Source organism: Colletes gigas, unplaced genomic scaffold (genome assembly GCF_013123115.1).
Source record: "Colletes gigas isolate AHSC1104 unplaced genomic scaffold, ASM1312311v1 Colletes_gigas_Sc00001, whole genome shotgun sequence".
NCBI lineage: Eukaryota > Metazoa > Arthropoda > Insecta > Hymenoptera > Colletidae > Colletes > Colletes gigas.
The window spans coordinates 5,174,380-5,198,006 of NW_025106630.1; the positions used below are offsets into that span (position 1 = coordinate 5,174,380).

Below are 23,627 nucleotides of genomic sequence, written 5' to 3' on the forward strand. Positions count from 1 at the left end.
CTTCCGATTCGTTCTAGACAATATAAACTTTCTAACGCATGATTTCGAAATGCTGGAGTTCGAAATAAGCACTTTTTCGATCGCTTTGTTCACCATTCTCGGGACGAACTGGCCGCGGATTAATATCGAACAGGCTACTTTCGAGCGCTCCGCCCTTGCATCGTCGATACGCGTTATCCATTTTGCTGCGTTCACGGCGATCCACCGTTGGATGCTGGTCCGCGATCGTGGAATACCTCGTCGGTATTCTATGCATTCGAGTCGATCAACTGTTGCCCGCGGCCAGACAATATTGTGTTTCACAATGTTGAGCGGGGTTCACTTTTACCGGGTAGCTTGCTGATCGAACGGGGTCGTTTATTTAATTCAATGCCAGCTCTTGCAATAAGTTCGCCGCTTCTGAGGTAGAGCCTTTGCCTTATCTCCGTGCAATATATTCAATTAAACCGCGAATACTTCCTGGAAGGTTCGTGCGTTTTCGAAGCGTTTTATTGATCAATCGAAATCCCCCGATCGATAAGGATCGCGAGAGTTACGATTATTGGCTTTATCGAGATACGCTGCCGTTGCTATTAGAGATCTTTAAGATCCAGGGATCGTAGTATCTCATAGTACGGGCTTCTGGATATTCAGGAGATCGTTTCGACCTTTTGGCAGCAAGTAGGTGGAATTATTATAACTCTTGCTGGTCTGGGATTCGTGGTCTATATTATATACCTGTAATGACAATTTTAAACAGTTTAACAGCTATTTTCATGAATTGCCCGGTGTCATTCGAAACGCGTACAATCGGAAGAAGCTGCGTATCGTGCAAACTTTCGAGAAAATTACACGTGACCGTTCAATTGCATCAATTCAGTGCCAGTCGGGCCACGGAAGTCGGTTTGAGAAAGTCCGAGCACAAATTCACTTGTCGTCCGAAGGACGTTAAAAACTACATCCACGTTCTTATTTTCTTCGTCCGTATGGTGCAATTAACATATTATTATTATTAGCGTCCCGTTAGTCACGAGTGATGACCAAGGTTTGAAAAAACTTTCTTTATTTGTTACGAATCGACCTGTACTTCTCGTCGAAACGTAACGAGCCAGCAAACAGAATTCCATCCGGATGGGGGGCGAATAGGGAACGTTCCAGGATGCTCACAAACCCACAGACTTTAAATCTTGATTTAAGGATGGCGTTCTCGGGGCCAAACCTACGGACTTTGTCTCTCGAGTACGGAGGTACGCGAGGATGCCATAAGAGAGAAGATTGTGATGTCATTCACAGTCAGCTCGGTGGCCTTGGGCGTCCAGTTGAATATGCGCCCACTATAGGCACTCTACGCCCATTGTGTCTAATGGATAATGGGCCTGGCCCGAGGGCGCATTAAAACCGGCGTCTTACGGTTCTCGTACGCTATATTAGAAGGTATTCATGCCCGTGTCACGGTCATCGTCGATCACCGAGCTCGGATTTTTAATTGGTCGTCTGATTAGTGCCGAGTCTCGAACCATCGGGAGGGGTGCTTGGGGAATGGTCCTTTAGCAACTTTCAGCGTTTCGGTGTCCCGCGGCGGGCATTATCGCGAGTCTCTCGCGTGTCGCAAGGTCGTAACGCCGACTCGGCGCTTTTGCAATTTGCGCTAACCATCGAGCCGAGCAGGCGTAACGACGCCTCGCATTTAGCGAGCTTTTTGTCGTGCACCGTTATCGCCGAATCGATCCGACGGACACCGACGTGCCTTTCGTTCGAGTATCCACAGGTGAGTCTCCGCGAATCGCGTGTACCCGATCCTCGAACAGGCACGGGGGGTGAACCTGTAACCATCGGACCTGGTCTTTTCGCAGTTTTCGTTAACGATACAGCGTTGTTATTAATCATCCAGATATGAGATCTAGCGATGCAAATGAATTGGAAGAAAAAATATCAAGGTTCCATCCAACGCATTACGAACCGATCGAAGAGACGCGGGTAATCTTCCGTTTCGTCCATTATTTTTTTAGTTATCGTCGATCTAGAGTCGCGTGCAACCTTTCCAACCTTTGGAAAATAAAACTTTTGCTAATCGAAGACTGCTCTGTGTCGTACGTAAGCGTCTCGACTCGGTGTGTAACTTAATTTCGGAAGATTCGTGACGATATGCATACGTTCGAGTAAATATATGTCCTATCGAGAGGTCACTGCTGAAACCAGACAACTCTTTCGGTCACGCGGCTGCATGATTGTATGCATAAGTCGTTAAATTATGTAATGAGGAAACCAGACAGCGCATCGATAGGATGCAATGGTTCGCGCGTTCGATATTATACTGCCCACTGAAAATCACCGAGCGAGAAACTCTCGTAAAGCTTTGGTTTGTCTGAAATTTATCGCCCCGTGTCCTTTCGTCGCTATCCACCTTTCTAATCGATCCTTCCCGTTGAACGTTCTCGTTTTCATGCAGCTTTTCGGTTTACGAGATGTCCCGTTCGTCGTTTCTCGTAAAATCATTTTTGGTAACATCCATGTCGATTCGTTTTTATTGCACGTTTCTATTCTCGACTGTTACAGTTGAATTTGTTGTTTTCTATTTCTTTTGGCATTTAACGAAACTAACGTAACATTATATTACGCTGAATTGCGATATAAAAACAAGCAATGATATCGTGTTAGAAATCTCGTACATTTTATATGGGTTAAAACTCGTGCGAAGTTACCGTTCTTAGAAGCTACGTAAAGGCGGTAAAAGATATTATTTTTAAAATTATTATTTGCCGATACAATACCGTTCTCGCTTCTCGTATAATTAAAACGAACTTACCTTATTATAAGATGTTTATAAGATAAATAATATTGCACGCAACGTCGTCCCGTTATTTCTGAAACGAGGGACTTTCACAACAACAACTATAATGAAATGTACCCCAGATATGATAATTACGGGCATGAAAGATTCACGACTGCTTTCAATGAAGGATTAAAGACAGTACTTTATACCGTAATCAGTATTTAACAGCACAATACAAATACCTATAAAAACAAACGAGGGTCTGTTATAAAGAAACAATTTGGCGTCTCTTACGCGCACGAAAGGGTTAAGGTCGTAAAAATTATTTTCTATAAATCATACCGGCGACTTAAATGCCACGTCGAAACGTTTATGTTAACAAACAGCCCCGAAAAAACAATCACGAACACGATATTCTCGTGCGTTCGTGTGCCGCCACGCGATCAGGGAAACTTTAATTTGTACATATTTAAAAAACGAAGCCTAGGATTGCAGAATAGTAAATGACTTTTCGATTCAGTATATTTTGGTACAGCTAATGCCGATTCTTCTGCTGTTTCTTACACAAAATTCATTTCTCATTCCTCGCGATCACTTGCCCCAAAAACGGATGATCTCCATTTCTCTTCTAGAGATCCATTAAATTCTTCTCTGCCAAGTCATGTGGTACCCACAAATCATGGCTGTTGTTTCCAAGTTGGTTTAAATGCTCGTGTACGAAACCGTTTCGGATCTTCGATATCTCCGGTTCGTTTATCGCGTTGTCATCGATATTATTGCAAATTCTCGAACAACGTGGATGGTATTACGAAATAACAAATGTGCCGCTGAACTATATCAACGACAAACGACGATCGTCGCTCAACTAATGTCACCTGTTAGAAACGCCCCGAACTTTCCGAATAACCGAACGTTTGGAAGTGTTTGGACGAAGTTCGTGAAACATTCGCGTGCGGAGTGATGCAACGAGCGATGGTTCGCCGCATTTTGACGGGACCCGGGCCCTTCGAAGCGAACAAGTGCACCGGGGGATTCTCGGTCGATCCGCTCACGCGATTGTAACTTGTAAAATTTCGCCGGTTTTAATGACTGCGAATTACGCGAGCCACGAATTTCGTTAATCTGGTGGTCGTGGCCCCTTCAGGTGAACGCGAGCATCGACGGGCGATCCGCGTCGTGTCGAAACCCCGTGCGATAATCGGATGAGAGTTTATAAATATGCGATCAGAGAAATTGCATTTTCTCGTTGCATCACGACGAGCGGTTTAACGATACACCACCCGTGCCAAACTCTTTACGACGCTCCGGTAATTACTCCCGACGACGATAATAAAAGCCTGATTAATACAAATAATTATCGGTATCGGTAACGTTCTCTAATTAATACTGCAAATAATTCTTTCCCATTTTACTATCGACGATACTTGTCGAATAATTAGACGTTAAACCGTAATTGCAAAACGATCGGTTGCGATTGTCGGAATGTTCGCGCACGTTGTGAAATATATTAACCCCCAGCTGGTATTGTTCGTTTCGTATTTCGTATAAAATGCAATTTTGTTCTTGCATCGAGAAGAAATCATTTAAAATCGTTACGTTAGTATTCGCAAACCAGATCTGTTCTTTTTTCGGCGAGCAACGTAGGAACGGATTAAAGCGAAATGAAATAGCGTACGTTTGACAAATGGCTCGTAATTAAATCGTTAAGGGGTTAAAAGCTGCCGGTAACGGCCGTTAGAATGAGTTTCATCCAGGTAGATCGACGATCCGTCACTCGGTGCGTCGGCGAGCGTTTTATCGCTTCGTACATACATCCGCGGGGCCCTGACCATCCTTATATCTCGAAGACAAAGTACACGTATCAGGAATGCACGGCGACGTGCACCGGCATACGGTAGCACGGCACGGCATTAATAATTCATAGCGGCGCGAATGGAAGGGTTAGGCTTTGGGGAATTATAAATATTTAGATCGTTGCCGAGATCGCCAGCGAAGAAACGCTGGAAACGCCGTTTTGCGCCCTTTCTTTCCCTCGGTTTTCCTTGTTCTTTCATTTTTTTTTTTATTTTTCGTTTCCTCCGGGGCGATATACACCACGCCCGTTATGCCGCGGCCGCATTGTGCGTGCGTGACTGCGCTCGTTGCTCGACCCGGTACGTATGTATGTACGTATCGTGACTGTCGAATTTCTTTTTCTCGGTTTTTCGTGTCGCCCGCGTATCGTTCTTTTTCGTCCCGTAAATTTCGCCCCGCGGAACTCGTATCGCCACTTGAACTCCGTCGGAACGGCATCGATTTTCGCGAAACGCGATATTAAAAATGGCAAAAGGCGAAACCGTTGGCCCTCGTTTCGCTTATCGAGTGTCTCCCCGCGATCGATGCGTTTGAGTGGCGAACAGTCGGATACGAGGCGGGAGGGAAAAAGAAAAATCGGTATCGCTGTCGAGAATGGCCATTTTTGGGTAGCCTTTTCGAAGCTGGAGCCATTTTGGAGCGCGGTTCCTCTCGATGATATAAAATCACCGATTACCGAGGAACGATCCGCCGCGGGCGTTTACGCAATTGGAAAACGCGCATTATGGGCGCGTTTCGGCGCGTGAGATCGAATTCTTTCCAGCGGTGACTTTTTATTACCGGTTAATGCCACGACTCTGCAGGAGGATTTGCGCAATTCTCTCTTTGTTGCAAAGCAGAATGCGTCTCACCTGTTAAGAAATTGCTGCCATTACGTTTCTTCTAAACCGTATACCTTGTTGCTTTGTCTTGTTATTACGCTATTATCGTTGTTAACTCTTTCTTATCATGACAATTGTATGTTCCGTTGGTTTTACTCTTGCGTTTATCAAGGATAAACGACGATGTTATGCAAATGGTCTAGGAGGGGCTAATCTTTTCATGCAAATGCTCCAAGTCCGCAGAGATTAAGTAAAACCGCACGGTATATCTTGTTTTATTCATTATTTTCGAACGCTTCGTCTATTAATAATTATTTTTACTCGGGATTGAATTTGCAATGGCGTGCAGCCGCACCCTGCTTTTGCGCTATAATTGCTACCAACATTGACCCGCAATTATTTTCTTGTCTTACTTATTCGCGTTTCAGCTTATCATGTTTAATTCGGTTCAACAAAGACCTGTTATTATTATTACGATTTTCAATTTTACTCGTGACTTTATAGCCTCGATACGTCACTGCCACGGGAGCTGTGTTCCACCTATTATCTCTATTAGCAATTAAGCAAATTGCCTACTGTGAACAAGTGTTTATTATTTGTAAAAGTCTCCAGAGTTTTACAGAGCTTTCTCGATATCGTAGGGTCGATTATTATGGGTATTATTATTACTTTGCCCATTTTTTCATTAGTGATATCAAAATATTAAATTTTGTTGACTAACGTAGAAAAATAAAAATTTCTTACTATAGTTTATTGCTTGAAGGTATCAAGAGTTTATTGTGCTATGTTCCTCTAAAATTGCAACCATGATGCATATCCGCTATTTGTTTCCTCAATATTTAATCACAGCAGTCTTTATAATCTACACTGCTACTATATATCCCATCATTAATTCAATTTCAATCTCGTTTCTACTTCCTTTTACATTTCTCATTTTTATTTCAGTACGTCTATAGTACACAATTTTAGTCTTAGAGTTCTTCGGGTTAGATTAAATTACAGCCCTCTACCTCTATACTAAGAATACATTATCATTGCTGTGCTCTTCAAACAGCTGTTCCAACGTTAATTTCACATAAACAAATCCTTCTGCGGACAGTCTTTAAAATATCGATCTTTTCTAACTTCTGGATCAAAGTAACCCCTTCTTTGAGTTCGAAGAAATTTCGACGATAGTGTCAAGCAAGCAGTTTCAGTTGGAATCGAGAACCTGAACGATTCGATAACCGTTTTAACCCAGCGCGCGTTACAGCGGGAAATCGATGCCAGGCCTCTCTCCTTCGAGTGTGTGAATGCACCCCGTTTTATCCTCTCGAAGATACTGGATGGCGCAGCCTCCCCTTCCCGATAAGTTGTAGCGTTCGCGCGACCTCTCTTATTTCCTGACCTCGGCGGCCTTGACCTAGGCCTTCCCTCGCGGGGGTCGATCAATCAATGGGAAGACTGCCGCAGCCTGACATCGACTAATTGCATAAGCGGCCCGATAATGGTTCGTTTCTATTTCCAGGCCACGGGGCGCAATCAAATTTTTACGTTGTCGTACCAAAGTCGCCGGGGCGCGGCTCCGATCGATCAACCGTAGTTTGCCGCGTTAATCGATCGGGAACGCGCGTTAACGCACCAGAAGTCGTCACGGGTTAACGATTGGGAACCAGAATCAACCGGCACAATGCGACGGTGATTACGTTAAAGTTCAAAACTTCGCGGTTCGGTTCCCGGGGCTTTCAATTCCAACGTTACGTAATGTTCGATCGACGCTAATCTCCGCGCCATTGCTGAGAAGTGCTTCTCTTATTAACCCCCTTCAGACCACCCAAATTAAACTTATTTTTACCCCAACGCCAATTCATACATTCGATCGACGAATTTAATTAACATATTCGCAGGGCCTCTTCAGGAATTGTTTTGTACAAATATTTGGTACATTTTAATGCAATTTAAGGGCGGTTTCTGTTATATTTGGAAATAAAGGTAAATATTCTTGGTGAGTAACGGTGTTCTTCTCGTTCGTGTGCTTTCAGACGTCCAATGGATTAAGTCGACGTCGACGAATCGCGCGAAACCGAGGACAGCCCACCCCAATTGGAACGGAATTCCGTAGACTCTTCGACGAGGAAGTCGCGTAACGATGTAAAGAACAATGTAACGCGTTGCCGTTGAGATAACAGCAACATTCGCGCCTCGACACGAAGCAGAAAGACGAGCAGAACGAGGGGGACGGATAAATCAGCGGACAGAGCCCGATCGATCGTTTCCTTTCCAAGGTTCGCGTTTCTTTTTTTTTTTCTCTCTCTCTTTTCTTCTAGCCCTCGAACGAGCCTCGACGACGCTAGGAATCGCCGCACGATCGCTCGACAGTCATCGTCGCCTACTTTCTATCGCTTCGAAACGACTGTCGAGCAAGATCGCCCGTAAAATCCCCCCCGAGAAACGAGTTTTACGACCGATTATGACAGCGAAACAGCGACGAAACGACCGTAATTACGCGAAGATCGTGCCGTGAATCCCTTTTTTCTCTGTTTCGTTCGAGGGCTAAAAAGTCAGGCCTGAAAGAAGTCCGGAGAACGCCTAACTGTCGATCGTTGCTCGTTAGACTCGAGATTCGTCGTTGCTGGAAACTTAACATTCTTAATCTTAGGACTCGTTCGCAAATTAAAGTATTTTCTGGTAATTCTAAAGTTTATTGACGTAAACAAATTCCAATCTGCATTCGGTAACATCGAGTGTTTAGTTCGAACGTGCAAACTTTCAATTTCCTGTGTAGCTTCGTTGCACAACAGTGTCATTTATCATGGGTTCGATTTCTGAGTCGCGTATCAAGCAACGATCGGCGATAGAACTTTTATCATTGTTGTTCGCAAAATTGAAAGGTCAACATTCTTTCAAGAAATAGGTGTTATTTCACGGCATATTAATTAAATTAATTATTTCTGAATTCCGGACTTTCGAAGCCTGCATTAAACGCCAAAACGTTTAAAGATAAGAAATTAAGTGCTCCTCAAATCACTTGCTTGTTTTCCCTCTGCGTATCGCCGCCGTTATCACGAAAACATAGAAAAGATAAGCATCTCCAATCGTTATCAGATATCTCTTATTTTGGCTTGAAATAGAATTTGCACAGGTGCGTTTAACGGGAAGCTCGTGTTGTAATCCTTGACAGTGTTCACGTTTAATCTCCCAAAGTGGATCAAAATTATGATTCCGTAAATTTAGAATATCTGCCAAAATCGCGATCTCACGCATGTTAGTATTTAGTGTACGATCTAATAACATGCGACACGTGGCGTTTTTCAGCTCCTATTGTTGTCTTCGAGACGAAGAAGAGACTCGGTACGGCTCCTCGTCGGACCACAAGGATTAGATTATATTAAATTATAAATCCCGTGTATCGTTTCTACGTAGTATCGCGAGAGATACACACAAACAAACACGTAAACACACACACACACACATACACACACACGACGTGAGTTTAAACAAAGAAAGATAGAAGGGTAAAGAGCGGAGAAGTATCGGGGAGAAGATAAGACGAGATGTACAGAGATCCGAACAGCTCCTCGGCTAGCGGCACCTCCACAAAGGGCGACGATGTCGAGATCGTTAGCAGATTTTTAGCGCCTTTATGCGCGAGGGATGAAACTGCCAGGAACATCGCCCTGGCGGCGGCCAGGAACACGGTCGAGGGATGGCTCGGGGGTGTCGGGAGTCCGAATCACTGGGACGACACCGGTGAGATGGAGGACGCGGAGAACCTTGCCGGAATGTTCAAAAGCCAAGATGGAAGGTGAGTATCGCTGAACGCAGCTTCCGCCGGTATACCTCGACGATAAAACCTGGCGTGTCAATATTGGGAAAGCTCCTATCGCGGATATCTTTCGCTCGTAAGCATCTTTCGCAAGAATTTCCGTTGAATTTTTACAAAATCCTGACCGAATGCTCTGGTCGATCAGAATTTGTTTCTGATCAAACTCGTTGGAGCAACAACTTTGTCGCGAAACTCGTGGATCGCTCGTACGGTTTATCCGACTAGATATAATTCAGGAACGCGCGTTTACCCGTTTCTCTATACGTACGTTCCGCTCTATCCCCCGTGGTAAACACGTAATGATTTATGAACGTCGAGGTGCCCGTTCCGTGGGAAAGATAACATTTACGGTCCCGGTATAACGATCCTTGGGCTCTCATTAAACGGTCGGAGAGAAAACTCGCGGAGTCACCCGCGGTTTGAGAGCAAACGCGCGAACGAGAGAGGTTTCCCATTCACTTCCGCGCGAATTTTTCGTTTCACGCTAATCGATAGCTTGCGTTACCTTTCACGCGAAGATACGACATGAGCGTGGAGCGTTCGCCGACCAAGTCAGCGCCGAAGAACGTGCACCAGCCCCCCCATCAGCAACAGCTACTGCAGGACATGTTTAGGACCGAGGGTTTCTTCCCCCAAAGCGTCACCGAGAATCCCCCGTTCCTCGAGGACAGTAGCCTAGAGTGTACCGAGAGATACCCGTCGGGATCGTTCGATTGCGTCGACGGACGCCTGGGGAACGAGACTGGCTACGGCACCCCGAACGAGAGGAGGCGATACGACCTGGAGAGCTACAGGTCCGGTCACTCGACGTCCTCCGACGAGGGGAAGGGCTTCAAGATCGAGCAGGACCGATACCTCAGGTTCAAAGACGGCTCGGAGACGCGTTTCGGGTCCAGCAGCGAGAGCGAGAGGAAGTTCATCGGGTCGTCGTCGAGCGAGAGGCTGAACGAAACGAGCCTCGAGGGTCGACCGAGGGCGACGAATTACGTGAAGGTGAAGGGGGCCAAGCAGAAGCAGCTGGAGGACGACGAGCTGGACTCCGACACCAGGATCTACGGGAAGAGTCCGAAGTTCGACGACAACCTGGCCGCGAATTTCGATCGTAGAAATTTGAATTATCGCCAGATAGGCGGGGACGTTCTGTCGCGGGACAGAAGGTGCTACGACAGCGGGGACGATGTGTCCTTCGACGAGACGGAGATCGCGATCAGGAATTGCGACGGGGTGGTGTTCAACACCCTGGACGGGTTCGAGAACGAGAACGCGAACGAGATCTATCACAGACAGCCGGACGACAATCGGGCCGAGGACATGAAGCTGCAGAATTTCGAGATCTTCGCCCGCGAGGACGAGCACCTGGATGACGGTCGTCAGCGTTGCGTGCGCTCCGATCAGCCCCAGGATTATCTGCGCAAGAACGACGAGAGAAAGTTCAGCGGCGGCCAGATCAAGAGACCGCTCTCGCAGGACGAGGATGTGTCTTTTAAGAGCGGAAGGGTGCTCGAGAGCCCCGACGTAACGCCCGGGGACGTCGGCAGGATGCTGAATCTGGGGAACGCGCTGGACGGGCCGAGGCAAGCACAGGCGAACAAGTATTTGAGCCTGGTGACGTTACATCTGCCGGTGATACTGAGGCTCAGCGTCAATTGCCCCTTCCAGAACGTTAGGATCAAGTGCGCCGAGATCTTGGAGATGGTCAAGGTAAGAACTGTATGGATTCTTTACATCTACGACTTTCCGACTTTGAGATTTTCCGACTGATACTGCTCATTGTCGTTTAGTTTAACACATGCCTTAGAAGGTCGAGAATAAATCAAAAAACATAATTTTTCGGAAGAGCAAAAAAACTGTATTTTGTAAAGGTAGTTTTATGCCATACTATTTTTTTCGTACGATGCAAATGGATTGATTGCGAACGGTATTGCAGAGCCCTAGCTTGCCGCTTATACGAGAGACAGAAAAGTTGCGCGAAGAGACGAGAGGTAGAGCGACAGGCTAGCCGAGCGACGTGGTGGGGGTAACCCTTCCGTGACCTTGAACGGCCAATTGATTTTATCTGACTATAGCCAATTCGAGCAAACAATAGAAGAAAATTACTATTCTGACCCTGTTCGACTTTAGAATAGATTCATTGTTATAAGATGAGAGTTTCGAAACATCTGGTACACGGAGCGTCAGTCGATTGTTGAGTATCGTTGAAGTTTCAATATCTGGTACAATGAAATTAGTTCAAGGTTGTTTAAAAACAATTTTCATCGGTCAACGGATCGATAAGAATCGTTAATTTCTTCTGCGATGAGAAGTATCCGTTCCGTGAGTCTGAAAAATATTTTCATTGATAGAAAATCTAATCGAAACGTATTGAACTGTTTTCGAGTTATGGCGGAACAAACATTCGAGCAGACAGACGGCCAAACAAGAGGAACAGTTTGAAAATACATTTTTCTCGCTTTGATAGCATTTAACAAACACAAATATATATCGAACATTCTATGAGAAAACAAACTAACACAAATTCCTGCTCTTGCAGATTTATTTATAAGTATAATGTGCTTTCGTTTTTACTTTCGATTTATCGATATTAGTAACGTTTTTGCTTTCAATTGATCTTGCTAACGAGAGCAAAGGAAACAAAGAATGCGAAGGAATTAGTTGAAGGTAAATAAAAGGTCGAAAACAGAGAAGTTTGAGATAACAGTCCACGGAACGTTTGTTTTTCACCCTGAGTCGTTCGTGTTGTGAGCATGTATCCGAACGTCTCGCAGTGGCCATTTAAAAACAGTAAACCGCAACGTTGGAAAAATTTTATGATCTCTCGGAGTCTCTCGTAAATAAACGGCCACCGTGGTCACTGGCACGGTTAGAAATTTAACAAGGGGGATGCGGCTAAAAACTAATAGAGACAAATGTGTTGCAATATTTTCCAGTTTTTAATCTATTAAAGTAGACAGGGGAAAAGTTTAATTAATAGAAATATACGAGGTACCATGTCAACATAGTAATAACATATGAAATAAAATCATCATTGATATATTCTACAGGTAAAACAATCAATTAAAAGATTTTATTTACAAGGGTCGTTTCTAATTTACGACGATTTTTATGACTTGCTGTCAAACGTTGTGGGGAAATGTTTTCGTCCTCTGATTTCAAGTGTAAATAAATTTAATAGCAGGGTGTGAAATTGGTCCTTTTGCACCCCCCGAGTGCACCACTGACCGTGGTCGTGCCATTTTGAGAAAGGGCTATTTCCATTCGTTCAATGGTCGGAAATACTATCGCTCTGTTCGCGCGAACCTCGTTGATAGCGCGATATGTACTTACTCTCATGCATCACGGATCGGGAAGTACCAGTGGTTACGTTAATGGAGTTGTTTTAACTGTTCTATTTATGGAACGAGTTCGAACCGTGGCCTAAAAATACGTCGACCACTTTGACTTGCTCGTTGCGCGAATGCCAGTCGTGTCTAACGTAGCTTCGCGAGAAAAGAAACTGAATCTCCAAAAAATAACGCATTATCGAACGATGTAATATAAATAACAACACGGAATTTCGCCGACAAAAGGTCTAAAACAAGCTCATTTACATTTATGGAAACTGATTTAAAAATCATTTGCTTTAAGAAACTTTAAAATCAAAAAATTACGCGTAAGAAATTGTAACATAGTTGTATCTACTGCTTGTTTTATTAACGTACAATTAATGTATTTTTGGGCAGAGTTTTTGTAATCAATAACCACACTGTAGTATGTAGAGACTGATCGATAGGGTTCCCTATGACTCATGAAATACATAACACGATTACGAAGCAAAGTTAAGCACGCGCGTTACATACCTAACTGCCGTTTAAAATTAAATATTTATTTTTAAATGCAATATATGTTTAATTTTTTTTATTGATAAAAGGGGTTGAACGGTATGGAATGAAAATGTTTTTTGAATAGAGAAAAAAAAGTCCGCCCAACGTGGGGCTCGAACCCACGACCCTGAGATTAAGAGTCTCATGCTCTACCGACTGAGCTAGCCGGGCAATTGAAAGCAGTGTTTAATATGAACATCAACAGTTGTTGGACCTGAAAATCATTAATAACAAGAATGTTTTTATATTATAGGACAGGGGACTACCAGTGCCAATGCCAGCTTTCGATGGACCCAGTGCCTTCGTCCCCACGTTCGAGGTAAGTACATTTTGAATCGTGTCTTATTCGTAGTTTTGTTCGTTCGAAATTTTGGTACCTATCGTTATTTTCGCAATATTGCAATCGTTCATAATTATCGTGTACCAGCGGACGAGAAATCGACGTGACAGTGTCAGATGTATGAAATATTCAAAGGTTTGTTATCGTGTAACCGTATATAATTTTGTCAGGCAACGTGTATGAAATTTTTGTTTATATTTGTTGTGTTCGTTCCATATGCGAATTATTGGAGCAAGAAAAACAAAATCATTATCCTCAGCTTAATCTAGGACATCGAATTGGCGCTCATAGCGCCGATAAGTTTCGCCCTGCGATTGGTAGTCGTCGGTAAAATCGAGTCTCACGATTGGTTGAGAGGAGGACGATGCCATGGATTGGTTCACATTTACTTGTCCCCTGGTAACCTTCAATTTAGTCTAATTAAGAACAATTAGGTGCTCTTCTCGCTCGGGTTGCTGCTTTTTGTAACACGTAAGGTAAAGAGTCCTTCATTATCAACTGAATATCTGCTTTATAATTTAATAAATCCCGTCCAAGATTTAATTGCCAATTAAATTGTTTGTGACTATACTGATTGCAATACAATAATGGTCAAATATTCAGGTATTTTTGTACATCGGTAATACTTTAATTTTCGTCGATAACTTTTATAATTTCAAAAGTGTCTCTTTTTTTTTTGTCGGTGCTTTGAATATATTTTATTAAATTAATACTATTTTGAAAATCAATACTTTTGATTTTTTTCTTGTAATCGAGGCAATACATCCGGGAATAGCTAAGAGATGGCGCCACACACGATTGCTAGTTGACTCGGCTCTTTTCGCGTTAATTAAATTTAATGAGATTAATAATTATTGTGACAGTTTAATTATATTTTCAGACGTTCTTGAAAGTGTAACTCGGTGTTAAATTAACCCTTCGTAACCCCGTGTTATGTCAAGGTCACATACACGTACATTCACATGCTTACAAAATTGGATTTTAACTTTTTACCAATACATGCTGTTATGGCTTTAAAGCAGTGATATGGCCAATTATATGTTCATAATCATTGCTAGGTGTTATTTCTGTGTTTCTTAAAAGTTTATCTTTCAATAAGTACCTTTTAACGCGAATTCTTATAAATAAAGAGATACTTGTGTATCAAATGTAGGTGAGTAAGTCGTTTTTACACTAAATATTTATGTATCATTTATCAAGACTTTGAAGATCAAAAAATATGTCAAGCTTATTGTTCATATAAATCATAAATATAGTTCAAGGAATAGAAAACTTCAATCGACAAATTTTCTATTCCTTTAATGCATATTCATCGATGTTCTATCGTTCGATGTTGCTTGAAAGCTAAAAATAATTTGGTTTATAGAATGTTAAGTTTGCAATTTTTTTTCTTCACGTCCGGTTTGCTAAAACATGTTACTGCGTCTGAAAACCGCACCATCGAGTTCATATAAAATTGCTTACGAGTAAAAGCGATGTCTTTCGTACGACAATATTTCACTCGAACGAAAATTCAGGATATTTGATTATTCATAGCTTTTCGTTCGTTGCTTTTTCAACCCACGAATCGCAATTTCATCCATCTGACAAAAAACACGTACCGACACTATATAACAAATAATTTTCTGCAGCCTCTGTCGGTTTTATCCAGTTTCTTTTCGTTCATTTATTTATTTACCTCTTTTTTAAATTTACGCGTCCACGTTGAATTCGGCGATCGTATTCGGTGTTCCGCCGCAAATCGTTTTTCATTCTCCCCACGAAATTTAGCACGAAGTGAATGTTTTACTTCATGCCCGTTTACTTATTTCGTTGGTTATGTTTTGTGCAATTTCGACGAAGAAAGAGTACAAGGTAAGTACGAAATAAGGTACTTTGTCACTTTTACCGCTAACGTGTCCACGCACAATCGCCCCGTCGTGAAAAATTAATTTTACTTGTCCCGGACGCTTTCGCCTAGAAACAATTAACGCGGTGGAATAAAAACTTGTTCAATTTTTTCGTCGTTGGTCACGGACATTTGCTCCAATTTAATACGTTCGCGTGATTCCCAGTTTCAATCCAATGTATTTTTGTTAAAGTAAATAACGCGTGGTTTGCTCCGCGCGAGCGTAACGGATTTACACAATGAGAAAGTAATTACGTTTCGCGAAACGATCCGTTTCGAAAAACGGTGTTTCACGATCTCGTCTCCGTATTGTCCAAACATCAAATCGACCAACCGTTCCGAATTTTCGGGTATCCGGATTTATTAACGCCCCGTCGTATTTATTTTTGCCAGGTGGGGGGGTTAAATATAATTTGGGTTACGGGGAGTTTAATTATTCGAATAGTTCCAGGCCTACTTGCTCGCTCGAAACGCGATTAGCCACTGGTTTCGTGAACCCGCCAAGATTCTGGGTGCTGGTAATTACGATTCGTGCGCGAGAAACGGATATTAACTGGCATCGTACAAACGCCGCTCGAATCCGAAGAAGCAGGCAGTGAAACACGACTACCTCGCCTCGCGATCGTTTTCCTCCTGAATCGTGCTCGCACTTATCGTAATTACTCCTCGCAGTCAGACACGGTTTAACGCTAAAAGCCGATCACGCGATCCGCGAATGCGTCTCCACCCGCGTCATTCGATACCGATTTCCTCGCGCCTAAACCGCGATTCGGAAGAATTTTGCGGGATCGTTAATCTCACTTACGCGTGCACGCGACGACGCACGGAACGAATTGTCTCGTGTCGAACTAATAAACCGAGAACCTCACGATCTGTCGCGAAGAAATTAATCAACTACTCGTTAAATCTCCAACTAGACGCTCTTCAACGAAGTTGCAAAATAGTTATCAATTTTTAAACCTGAACTAAACGAATACTCCGAAAGAATTGATATACTCAAAGGAAGAAATTACTGAATTATTTGTTAAATCTTCAAACTCCTATCGAAGAGGTTGTAAGAGATATAATATAATGTTTCCAAGCCGTGGAGCTCAGAATGAAAAATTTATGGGGAGAGAAATGAATTTTTTTTTGAAACTCGGCAAAGTTGCCGGAAATCGAATAAATTCGCCGCGCGCCAAATCCTCTTTCTTCCATTCTGGAGCGGTTAATTTGGTCCTGGAGAGGCATCGAGGGGCGAAAAATGCTGAAAAGTATGCACAGATTCCGGATCACGTGACTTGGCCGGACCCCACGTGTCCGTCCAGCGGAATTTCAGCCGGTGCCGCATCGAACCAAGTTCAAACTGCCCTGAATTTCTAACGCGGCACGCGATTTCCGCGGCATCTTGGAGCTGTGCCCGAAGTTTGCCAAGTGAAAGAGCCCCGGGACAGGGAAGGGGTCACGAGGAGGGGAACCGATGCTCGCGGGAATCCTGGTCAGGTCATCGCGAGTCGGTAGCTCGGCCCGGCGGCCGCAAGTGACTATAAGTGTCTCGTATACAAGCTCCATTGAAGATCTAATTGAATCCCTTTCTTGCCGTTTTCCTTTCCCGGCGGCCTCTGACTTTTCTCCGCCCGGATCCGCGTCTTCGTCGAACGACGTCGATCTTTTTCGCCGTTTCGCGAGCCGCCCTCCCGGGAAATCGTATCCGGGCCGGAGTTGTCCGTCGAGTGCCATCGAATCTGTAATTGCATCAACGCTCTCTTTGACGAGGTCTTCTGGTCACGCATAAATTCCCGGGGTCGTTGACTTCTTTCCGTACGTCTCTCAATTGCCTGGCAGCCGGTCGCCAATTTGAAACGCGTACACGTGCATCGCGAATAACACATTGTCGACAATGCGTATTGTCGTGGCGTGACTTGTATAGGCTCGAGGCGAGGCGTACGAGTAGATCTTACACCTCGTGGACTTTCGTGGCATACCGACCTGGAAAATTCGTAGGTCATTTTAGCGTTATCTTCTCGTGGATGACGGTCAATTAAAAAAAAAAAACTATTCTTTGAATGGGTAGACAGCTGTAGTGTGTGCGGCAATTTTTAGACAAAATTAACAAATTTCAAATCGTTTTGAAAAAATTATTCTCGGTTGCAGGGGTCAATTATAATCATTTTTGGTCAATAGACATACCCTCGAAATCCTACTCATTTTTGAGAAAAAAATTCAGTAAGTGGATCAATTTTTCGACAAAATTGAAAAATTTTCAATCGTTTTGGAAAAAATATTTTCGGTTACAGGGATCAATTACAATCATTTTCGGTCAATACGTATACCCTCGGAATCCTACGCACTTACGAGAAAAAAATTCGAGTAGGTATTGAAATTTTTCGGCGAAAAAAAAATTTCAAACCGTTCTGGAAAAATTATTTTCGGTTGCAGGGGGCAATTACTATCATTTTGGGTCAATAGACATACCCTCGAATTCCTACTCACTTTCGAGAAAAAATTCAGTAAGTGGATAAATTTTTCGACAAAATTAAAAAATATAAAATCGTTTTGAAAAAATTATTTTCGATTGCAGGGGTCAATTATAATCATTTTTGGTCAATAGACATACCCTCGAAATCCTCCGCATTTTCGAGAAAAAAATTCGAGTAGGTATTGAAATTTTTCGGCGAAAAAAAAATTTCAAACCGTTCTGGAAAAATTATTTTCGGTTGCAGGTGGCAATTACTATCATTTTGGGTCAATAGACATACTTTCGAATTCCTACTCACTTTCGAGAAAAAATTCAGTAAGTGGATAAATTTTTCGACAAAATTAAAAAATTTGAAATCGTTTTGAAAAAATTATTTTCGGTTGCAGGGGTCAATTATAACCATTTTTGGTCAATAGACATACCCTCGAAATCCTCCGCATTTTCGAGAAAAAAATTCGAGTAGGTATTGACATTTTTCGGCGAAAAAAATAATTTCAAATCGTTTTGAAAAAATTATTCTCGATTGCGCGGGTCAATTACAATCATTTTTAGTCAATAGACATACCCTCGAAATCCTACGTATTTTCGAGAAAAAAATTCGAGTAGGTATTGAAATTTTTCGGCGAGAAAAAAATTTCAAACCGTTCTGGAAAAATTATTTTCGGTTGCAGGGGGCAATTACTATCATTTTGGGTCAATAGACATACTTTCGAATTCCTACTCACTTTCGAGAAAAAATTCAGTAAGTGGATAAATTTTTCGACAAAATTAAAAAATTTTAAATCGTTTTGAAAAAATTATTTTCGATTGCAGGGGTCAATTATAATCATTTTTGGTCAATAGACATGCCCTCGAAATCCTACGTACTTTCGAGAAAAAAATTCTTTACTGAAAATATAGTGTATGGCCAGAAATGTTTCCCCGAAATTTTATGCGTGTAATAAAAATGGTTGTAATGACTTTGCGTAATAATAATGGTTTTGTAACAAGTTTAGAGTATTTTCGTTCCAATTTCTTGAGTGCTCATGCGTAGTAAGTTTATATCCGGGGTTATTAGCGAACGTAATAAAATTAGCTCGTCTATTTACATGAAACGGGAGCGATGTAGCGTAAATTGGTACATGTACGGGGGAGTAATCACGTTGCACGATTAAATTGTGGAGAATTGATATCGGAGCTGTTATCGTGACGACGATAGAGTCTCGCGTTCGCTTTTATAGAAAACCGAAACACAAACGCAACGAGACAGATTCAACAGAAAAATAGGAGAATGTAAAACCGGGAATGGGGTGGAAATAGTGAAATTTCTCATGTAAATCCTCTGCCACCCTCGTAGTCCACGCTCGGTTTGTAAGCCCTTGCGTAAATAACCAGCTGCTGCCTCTGGAATACCTGTGGGAATATTACTTCTGATATACTAGGTGTCCCGGTAGAAACGAACCGTCTTAATATCTTCGCTATTTTAAATAATAGGAAGAGATGCTGGTTTTTGGAAGTTTATGGTTTCGATGGGAGCATAACACTGTAGAAATAGTTTCCCTGTGCCGAAGGCGTGGTGTAAATTTGCGAGCTAACTTTGTTTCTTATAATGGAAAGTTTCGTGCGACACTATTCGTTAGCGTACGTAACGAATTTTTGGAATTAGAGTATTATGATTCAGTGCAGATTAAAATTAACATTTTTCGAGATATTAAATTACTAAGGCAGCTTTCACGAAAACCGTGTAGTCATATGTGTACAATATATTCGTGCAATTTTAACGAATGATCGAAATTACTTTTCTTCGTTGCTTAATTTTAATGGAAACGAGCACTTTTCAGTTTTATTTTTAACAACTTAACATGAATATTATGTTATCATATTTGTTATATAATGTAAAACGGAATGGGATAATTGCACGCTATGCATAAATATCAAATACGATAACCTAATTCCGACGTTAATTGATTAAAAATATGAATGATGACAGTAATTAAGGGGTGAAAAGTATTGGTTTTATTAAAGATTAAGCACCGACGAAGAATGTCGAGTTCAAGCTTGTTCTGGATTATTATTATTATGTTTCTCAATTTTTTCACAGTCAAACGAATTTCCATCTACTTTTATTTTTAGGTGATTTACGCTCCTTGGATAATTGTAATTATAAAAGAAAAATGAAAACGAGTTGCCGAAGTAAATTAATACTTCGGTGGCCGAGCATCGCGGAAATTGTTAGCTTTAGGATGGACGTACCTTAATACTTTAATTCTGTTTCACTGCCATAAGAGAAATGTTCCACGAAAGTTACTTATTGCACTGTAATTTTTCCGTCGATAATTCGATACGAACGTCGACGTCGACGACGGCAATAAATGACCTCGATATCGGTATAGTACCACGATGTGGAATTTTTCATTTAGATGCCACATATTCTTTCCGATATTGATGAACCTCGAGTAACATCTCCGTTGCCCGTTACATAATCACGCGTCACGAAAATATTTTCGCGTAAACGTAGAACCTAAATAGTTTCAACAATCGCGATTCAATGTCTGACACTGAACAATTTTCAAACCGAAAATAACTTCAGCTATTTATTGTGTGCGTCAACGTTTACGGTTTTAGGCCCATTACAGCGATATTCGAGATAGGAATGGTGGTAAAAATTTATGACTACGTCCATGAAAAAAGCGTCCAAAGTATTTCGTCATGTTTCTGGATAATACAGGTTTTTTGTGTATTATTGGACTATTAAAAGAAATGATATTGTGTATCGAGGGGGATCGAAATCACAGGGCAGAAAACGTCATAACGAATATCGAGCTTCCGGAGACTGCAATGAATATTCAAGCAATCGTTCTAATTGCTATTAAAAGTTGAATTAATCATCGTCCGGGACGAGTGGACGTGATTTTGCTCGTCTCGACTGGAAGACGGATTAACTTCGATTGTAGATTGTCTCTGATTTTGTACGATGGTATCGGGATGCATTGGCTCTCGGGGTTCGCCATTTCCGAGTCATTGGTCGTTATGGCTGACACGCCTTCCACTGTACACGCAGCAGTTCCTCCCAATCTATACCAAGATAGCTAGACTGGTTTTAGTGGTTATCAGCTTGACGTTACTCTGGGATAATTGCGATTTGCGGTCACGGCTAGGGCTATTTCTACTGGCTGCTTCGATCGTGACGTATCATCGCGAACGAATTACTTGCACTCTGTAACAGATTGGTAAAATACTGATCGAGGGACCTAATGTTCGAGTTACATTTAGTTTGCTCGCGATTCTCGATCGATCGAAATGTCGCAATATTAGGTGCACGAACGAGCAATATACTGTTTTCCCTATACAAGGAACAGTACTTTAAATTCTTTTAAATTGCGATTACCTTGATATAGTTTTTTAAAAAAGTAAGATACAACGGTTCAATGAGATCAACACACGCTTAAAACGATATTAATCCTTGGAAGCGTTTAAAATTGAGAAAATTGATGTTTGTGTTAATCAGAGCTCGCGTTTACTCTTCTTCCGGAGGAAAGAGGAAAAGATTGATTTCTCCAATTAACAAATTCTAATTGAGTAATTATTAACGTATAAAAACGGAAATAAGACGTAATCGTTAATGGACACGCGATGACCCGCTACTATCTTCAATAATATGTCTAATTTCAACAAACAATAATTATCAGCAATGTAATTACATACTTTGTTCGAAACAGGAACAGATTTCGTTATTAATATTATGCGTAATATAGTTACTTTTATTATTTCATTTGTTTCCAAAGTTACAGACTTTCCGTATCGGAAGATGAATCTATGCGCGGTTGAAAGCTTTTGCGATGACAATGTCATGCCGCGTGACAAATGCGAAGCTAGATCCGCGCGAATCAAAGAGAGTGATCGTGTAAAAATTGTAACGTTCCAACAGCTGCTGGACAAAAACGCAGCCTAAATCGATAAAACTTGTTCCGCGTTTAAGCATAACTCAACAACAAGTTTCCAATCGACTATACAAAATCGATAATATTCAAAAAGGAAGAAAGTGGATTCTGCGTAAACTGGTAGTCAGCCACAGATTGTTGCATGACAGTGCTAAACATAACGCGACGAGATAGACCAAGGACACATTGTTGCAACCAGATACATTTTATTCCACAGGAGTTGGAACATTTTGTTGGAAAAATGCTCGTAGAAAATGTAAAACATGTTTATTAGTAATCGAGACGTTTACCATTATTTCTAGTTAGCTGAAATATTTTGTTAACGAGATTATTCGCTGTTGCTTGGGGCACGTTGCTTAATTCTTGCATTATTACTGTCTCTAGCTCCCCGGGCTTTCCGTATTGTTGGTTATTTTAACAGACACGTAGTGCCAAAATCGACCACATGCTTTTAATTGGATCACAGTTGGGATTACGCGCAGGCCAATCCAGAAAGTCGATACTATTGGCGTTAAACCGGCCTCTCGTCGCGTTTGTAATGTGGATAGATGCATTATCCTGTTGATACGTAAACCGAAGTCGACGCAACCGCATTAAAAATGAACACCATTGTTCCGAAGGCCCTCAATGTATTCGTCATTGTTCGTTTTCGCTTATGTAAACGCAAGAGCAATTTTTCCAGACGCGATAAATGCAGCCCACATTGTTGCAGTCCCTCTACGAAAGTTTCGCGGTGAGAAACGAGCGGGATTTTTCCTCGAGATACCTTTGTCGTACACTTTTAAGTATTGGAATACGAATAGAATACAAATCAGTGATATATTTTGCCCATCCGCGTTGCTAAGGTTATCGGTACTAGAGTAGTTCCACGAGTTCATGAATTTCCCAATTGGCTTACGGAGAAACTTTTTACGCAAAATGACCTAAATAAGCGTTATCCGTTCCTTTCTATCAACGAGGCTTGATAATTAAAGGTTAGAGTGATAAGACGCTAGTAGGATGGATCAAATGTCACGCGTGTCGTATAAGAAGATATTAGATTGATCATAGATTCTTTCTATTTTCAATCAATCATAGTTAACCTTAATTATCGTAGCTATTCTAGAGAGCTAAGACTATTTATAATCTAGACAGATGGGACCTTTAGAATCGATGAACCTCACGATTCAGAAAGAGGAAAATTAGGCTAATGTGGTATTGATAAACCTGGATTTCAGCCTACATTTTTTTTTTACTCGATAGGCAATCGCTTTGATCAGCAAGAATTTTTTCTACTTAAATTACGTATTGAAAAATGGCTGTCGGGTGTATTAAATTCGGCCATTGGCTTTTAATCAACGATGGAATTCTGTCGAAACCCGATGGATGGTGAAAATATTTAGTTTCATCGTTATGTGTAGCACGTAATAAACGAAGATACATTTCTGATTTTTTTAGAAAATGTTTTCAATTAGTAAAAGTAGTATTTCATATTTTCTGGAAAAGTACGTGTTTTGTATACTTCGAAATATCGCTGCTGCAATCTCGAAAAACTTTGTTCCCATAAAATCGCGTATAAAATTCTGTTTGCACTTTCAACGCGCGTGATGATATATTTATGGCACTTACTCTTAATATGCTATTCCTGTAACATAAAGATAGTGGTACGAAATAGTTGCACGCGTCTGAGAGTACGAAGCAGTTACACAGACGTAATGAATAATTTTCACAAAATTCTTTGAGAGTGATAAGTCTCGAAATATTTAAAAAGCGAATGGAGAATCCTCGAGACAATCCACGGTTCATTCATGCCAAGCAATACCAAGTATCACTCGACTATGCAAAATCAAACATTTGTCTTCGCAAGTGCCACTCGATTCTACTTCATCGAACCTCAGCTATCGAATTGATTCGATACTCCTAGACACACCTCGAACTCGATCCCCCTCA

General features: G+C 41.7%; 1 protein-coding gene and 1 non-coding gene across 2 annotated transcripts in view; one reads left to right on the forward strand and one right to left on the reverse strand.

Annotated features, from left to right (window-relative positions):
• Window positions 1-23,627, forward strand: part of LOC122405506 (sestrin-1) — a 214,972-nt gene that overhangs the window by 23,839 nt on the left and 167,506 nt on the right. Inside the window, exons 2-5 of the mRNA XM_043410314.1 lie at window positions 7,449-7,691; window positions 8,722-9,211; window positions 9,751-10,933; window positions 13,346-13,411. Of these exons, the coding sequence (XP_043266249.1) occupies window positions 8,961-9,211; window positions 9,751-10,933; window positions 13,346-13,411 (1,500 nt within the window). The 5' untranslated portion in view covers window positions 7,449-7,691; window positions 8,722-8,960. The remainder of the gene's footprint in view (window positions 1-7,448; window positions 7,692-8,721; window positions 9,212-9,750; window positions 10,934-13,345; window positions 13,412-23,627) is intronic.
• Window positions 13,191-13,263, reverse strand: Trnak-cuu. Its single transcript has one exon. It is a non-coding gene; the product is annotated as a tRNA-Lys (tRNA).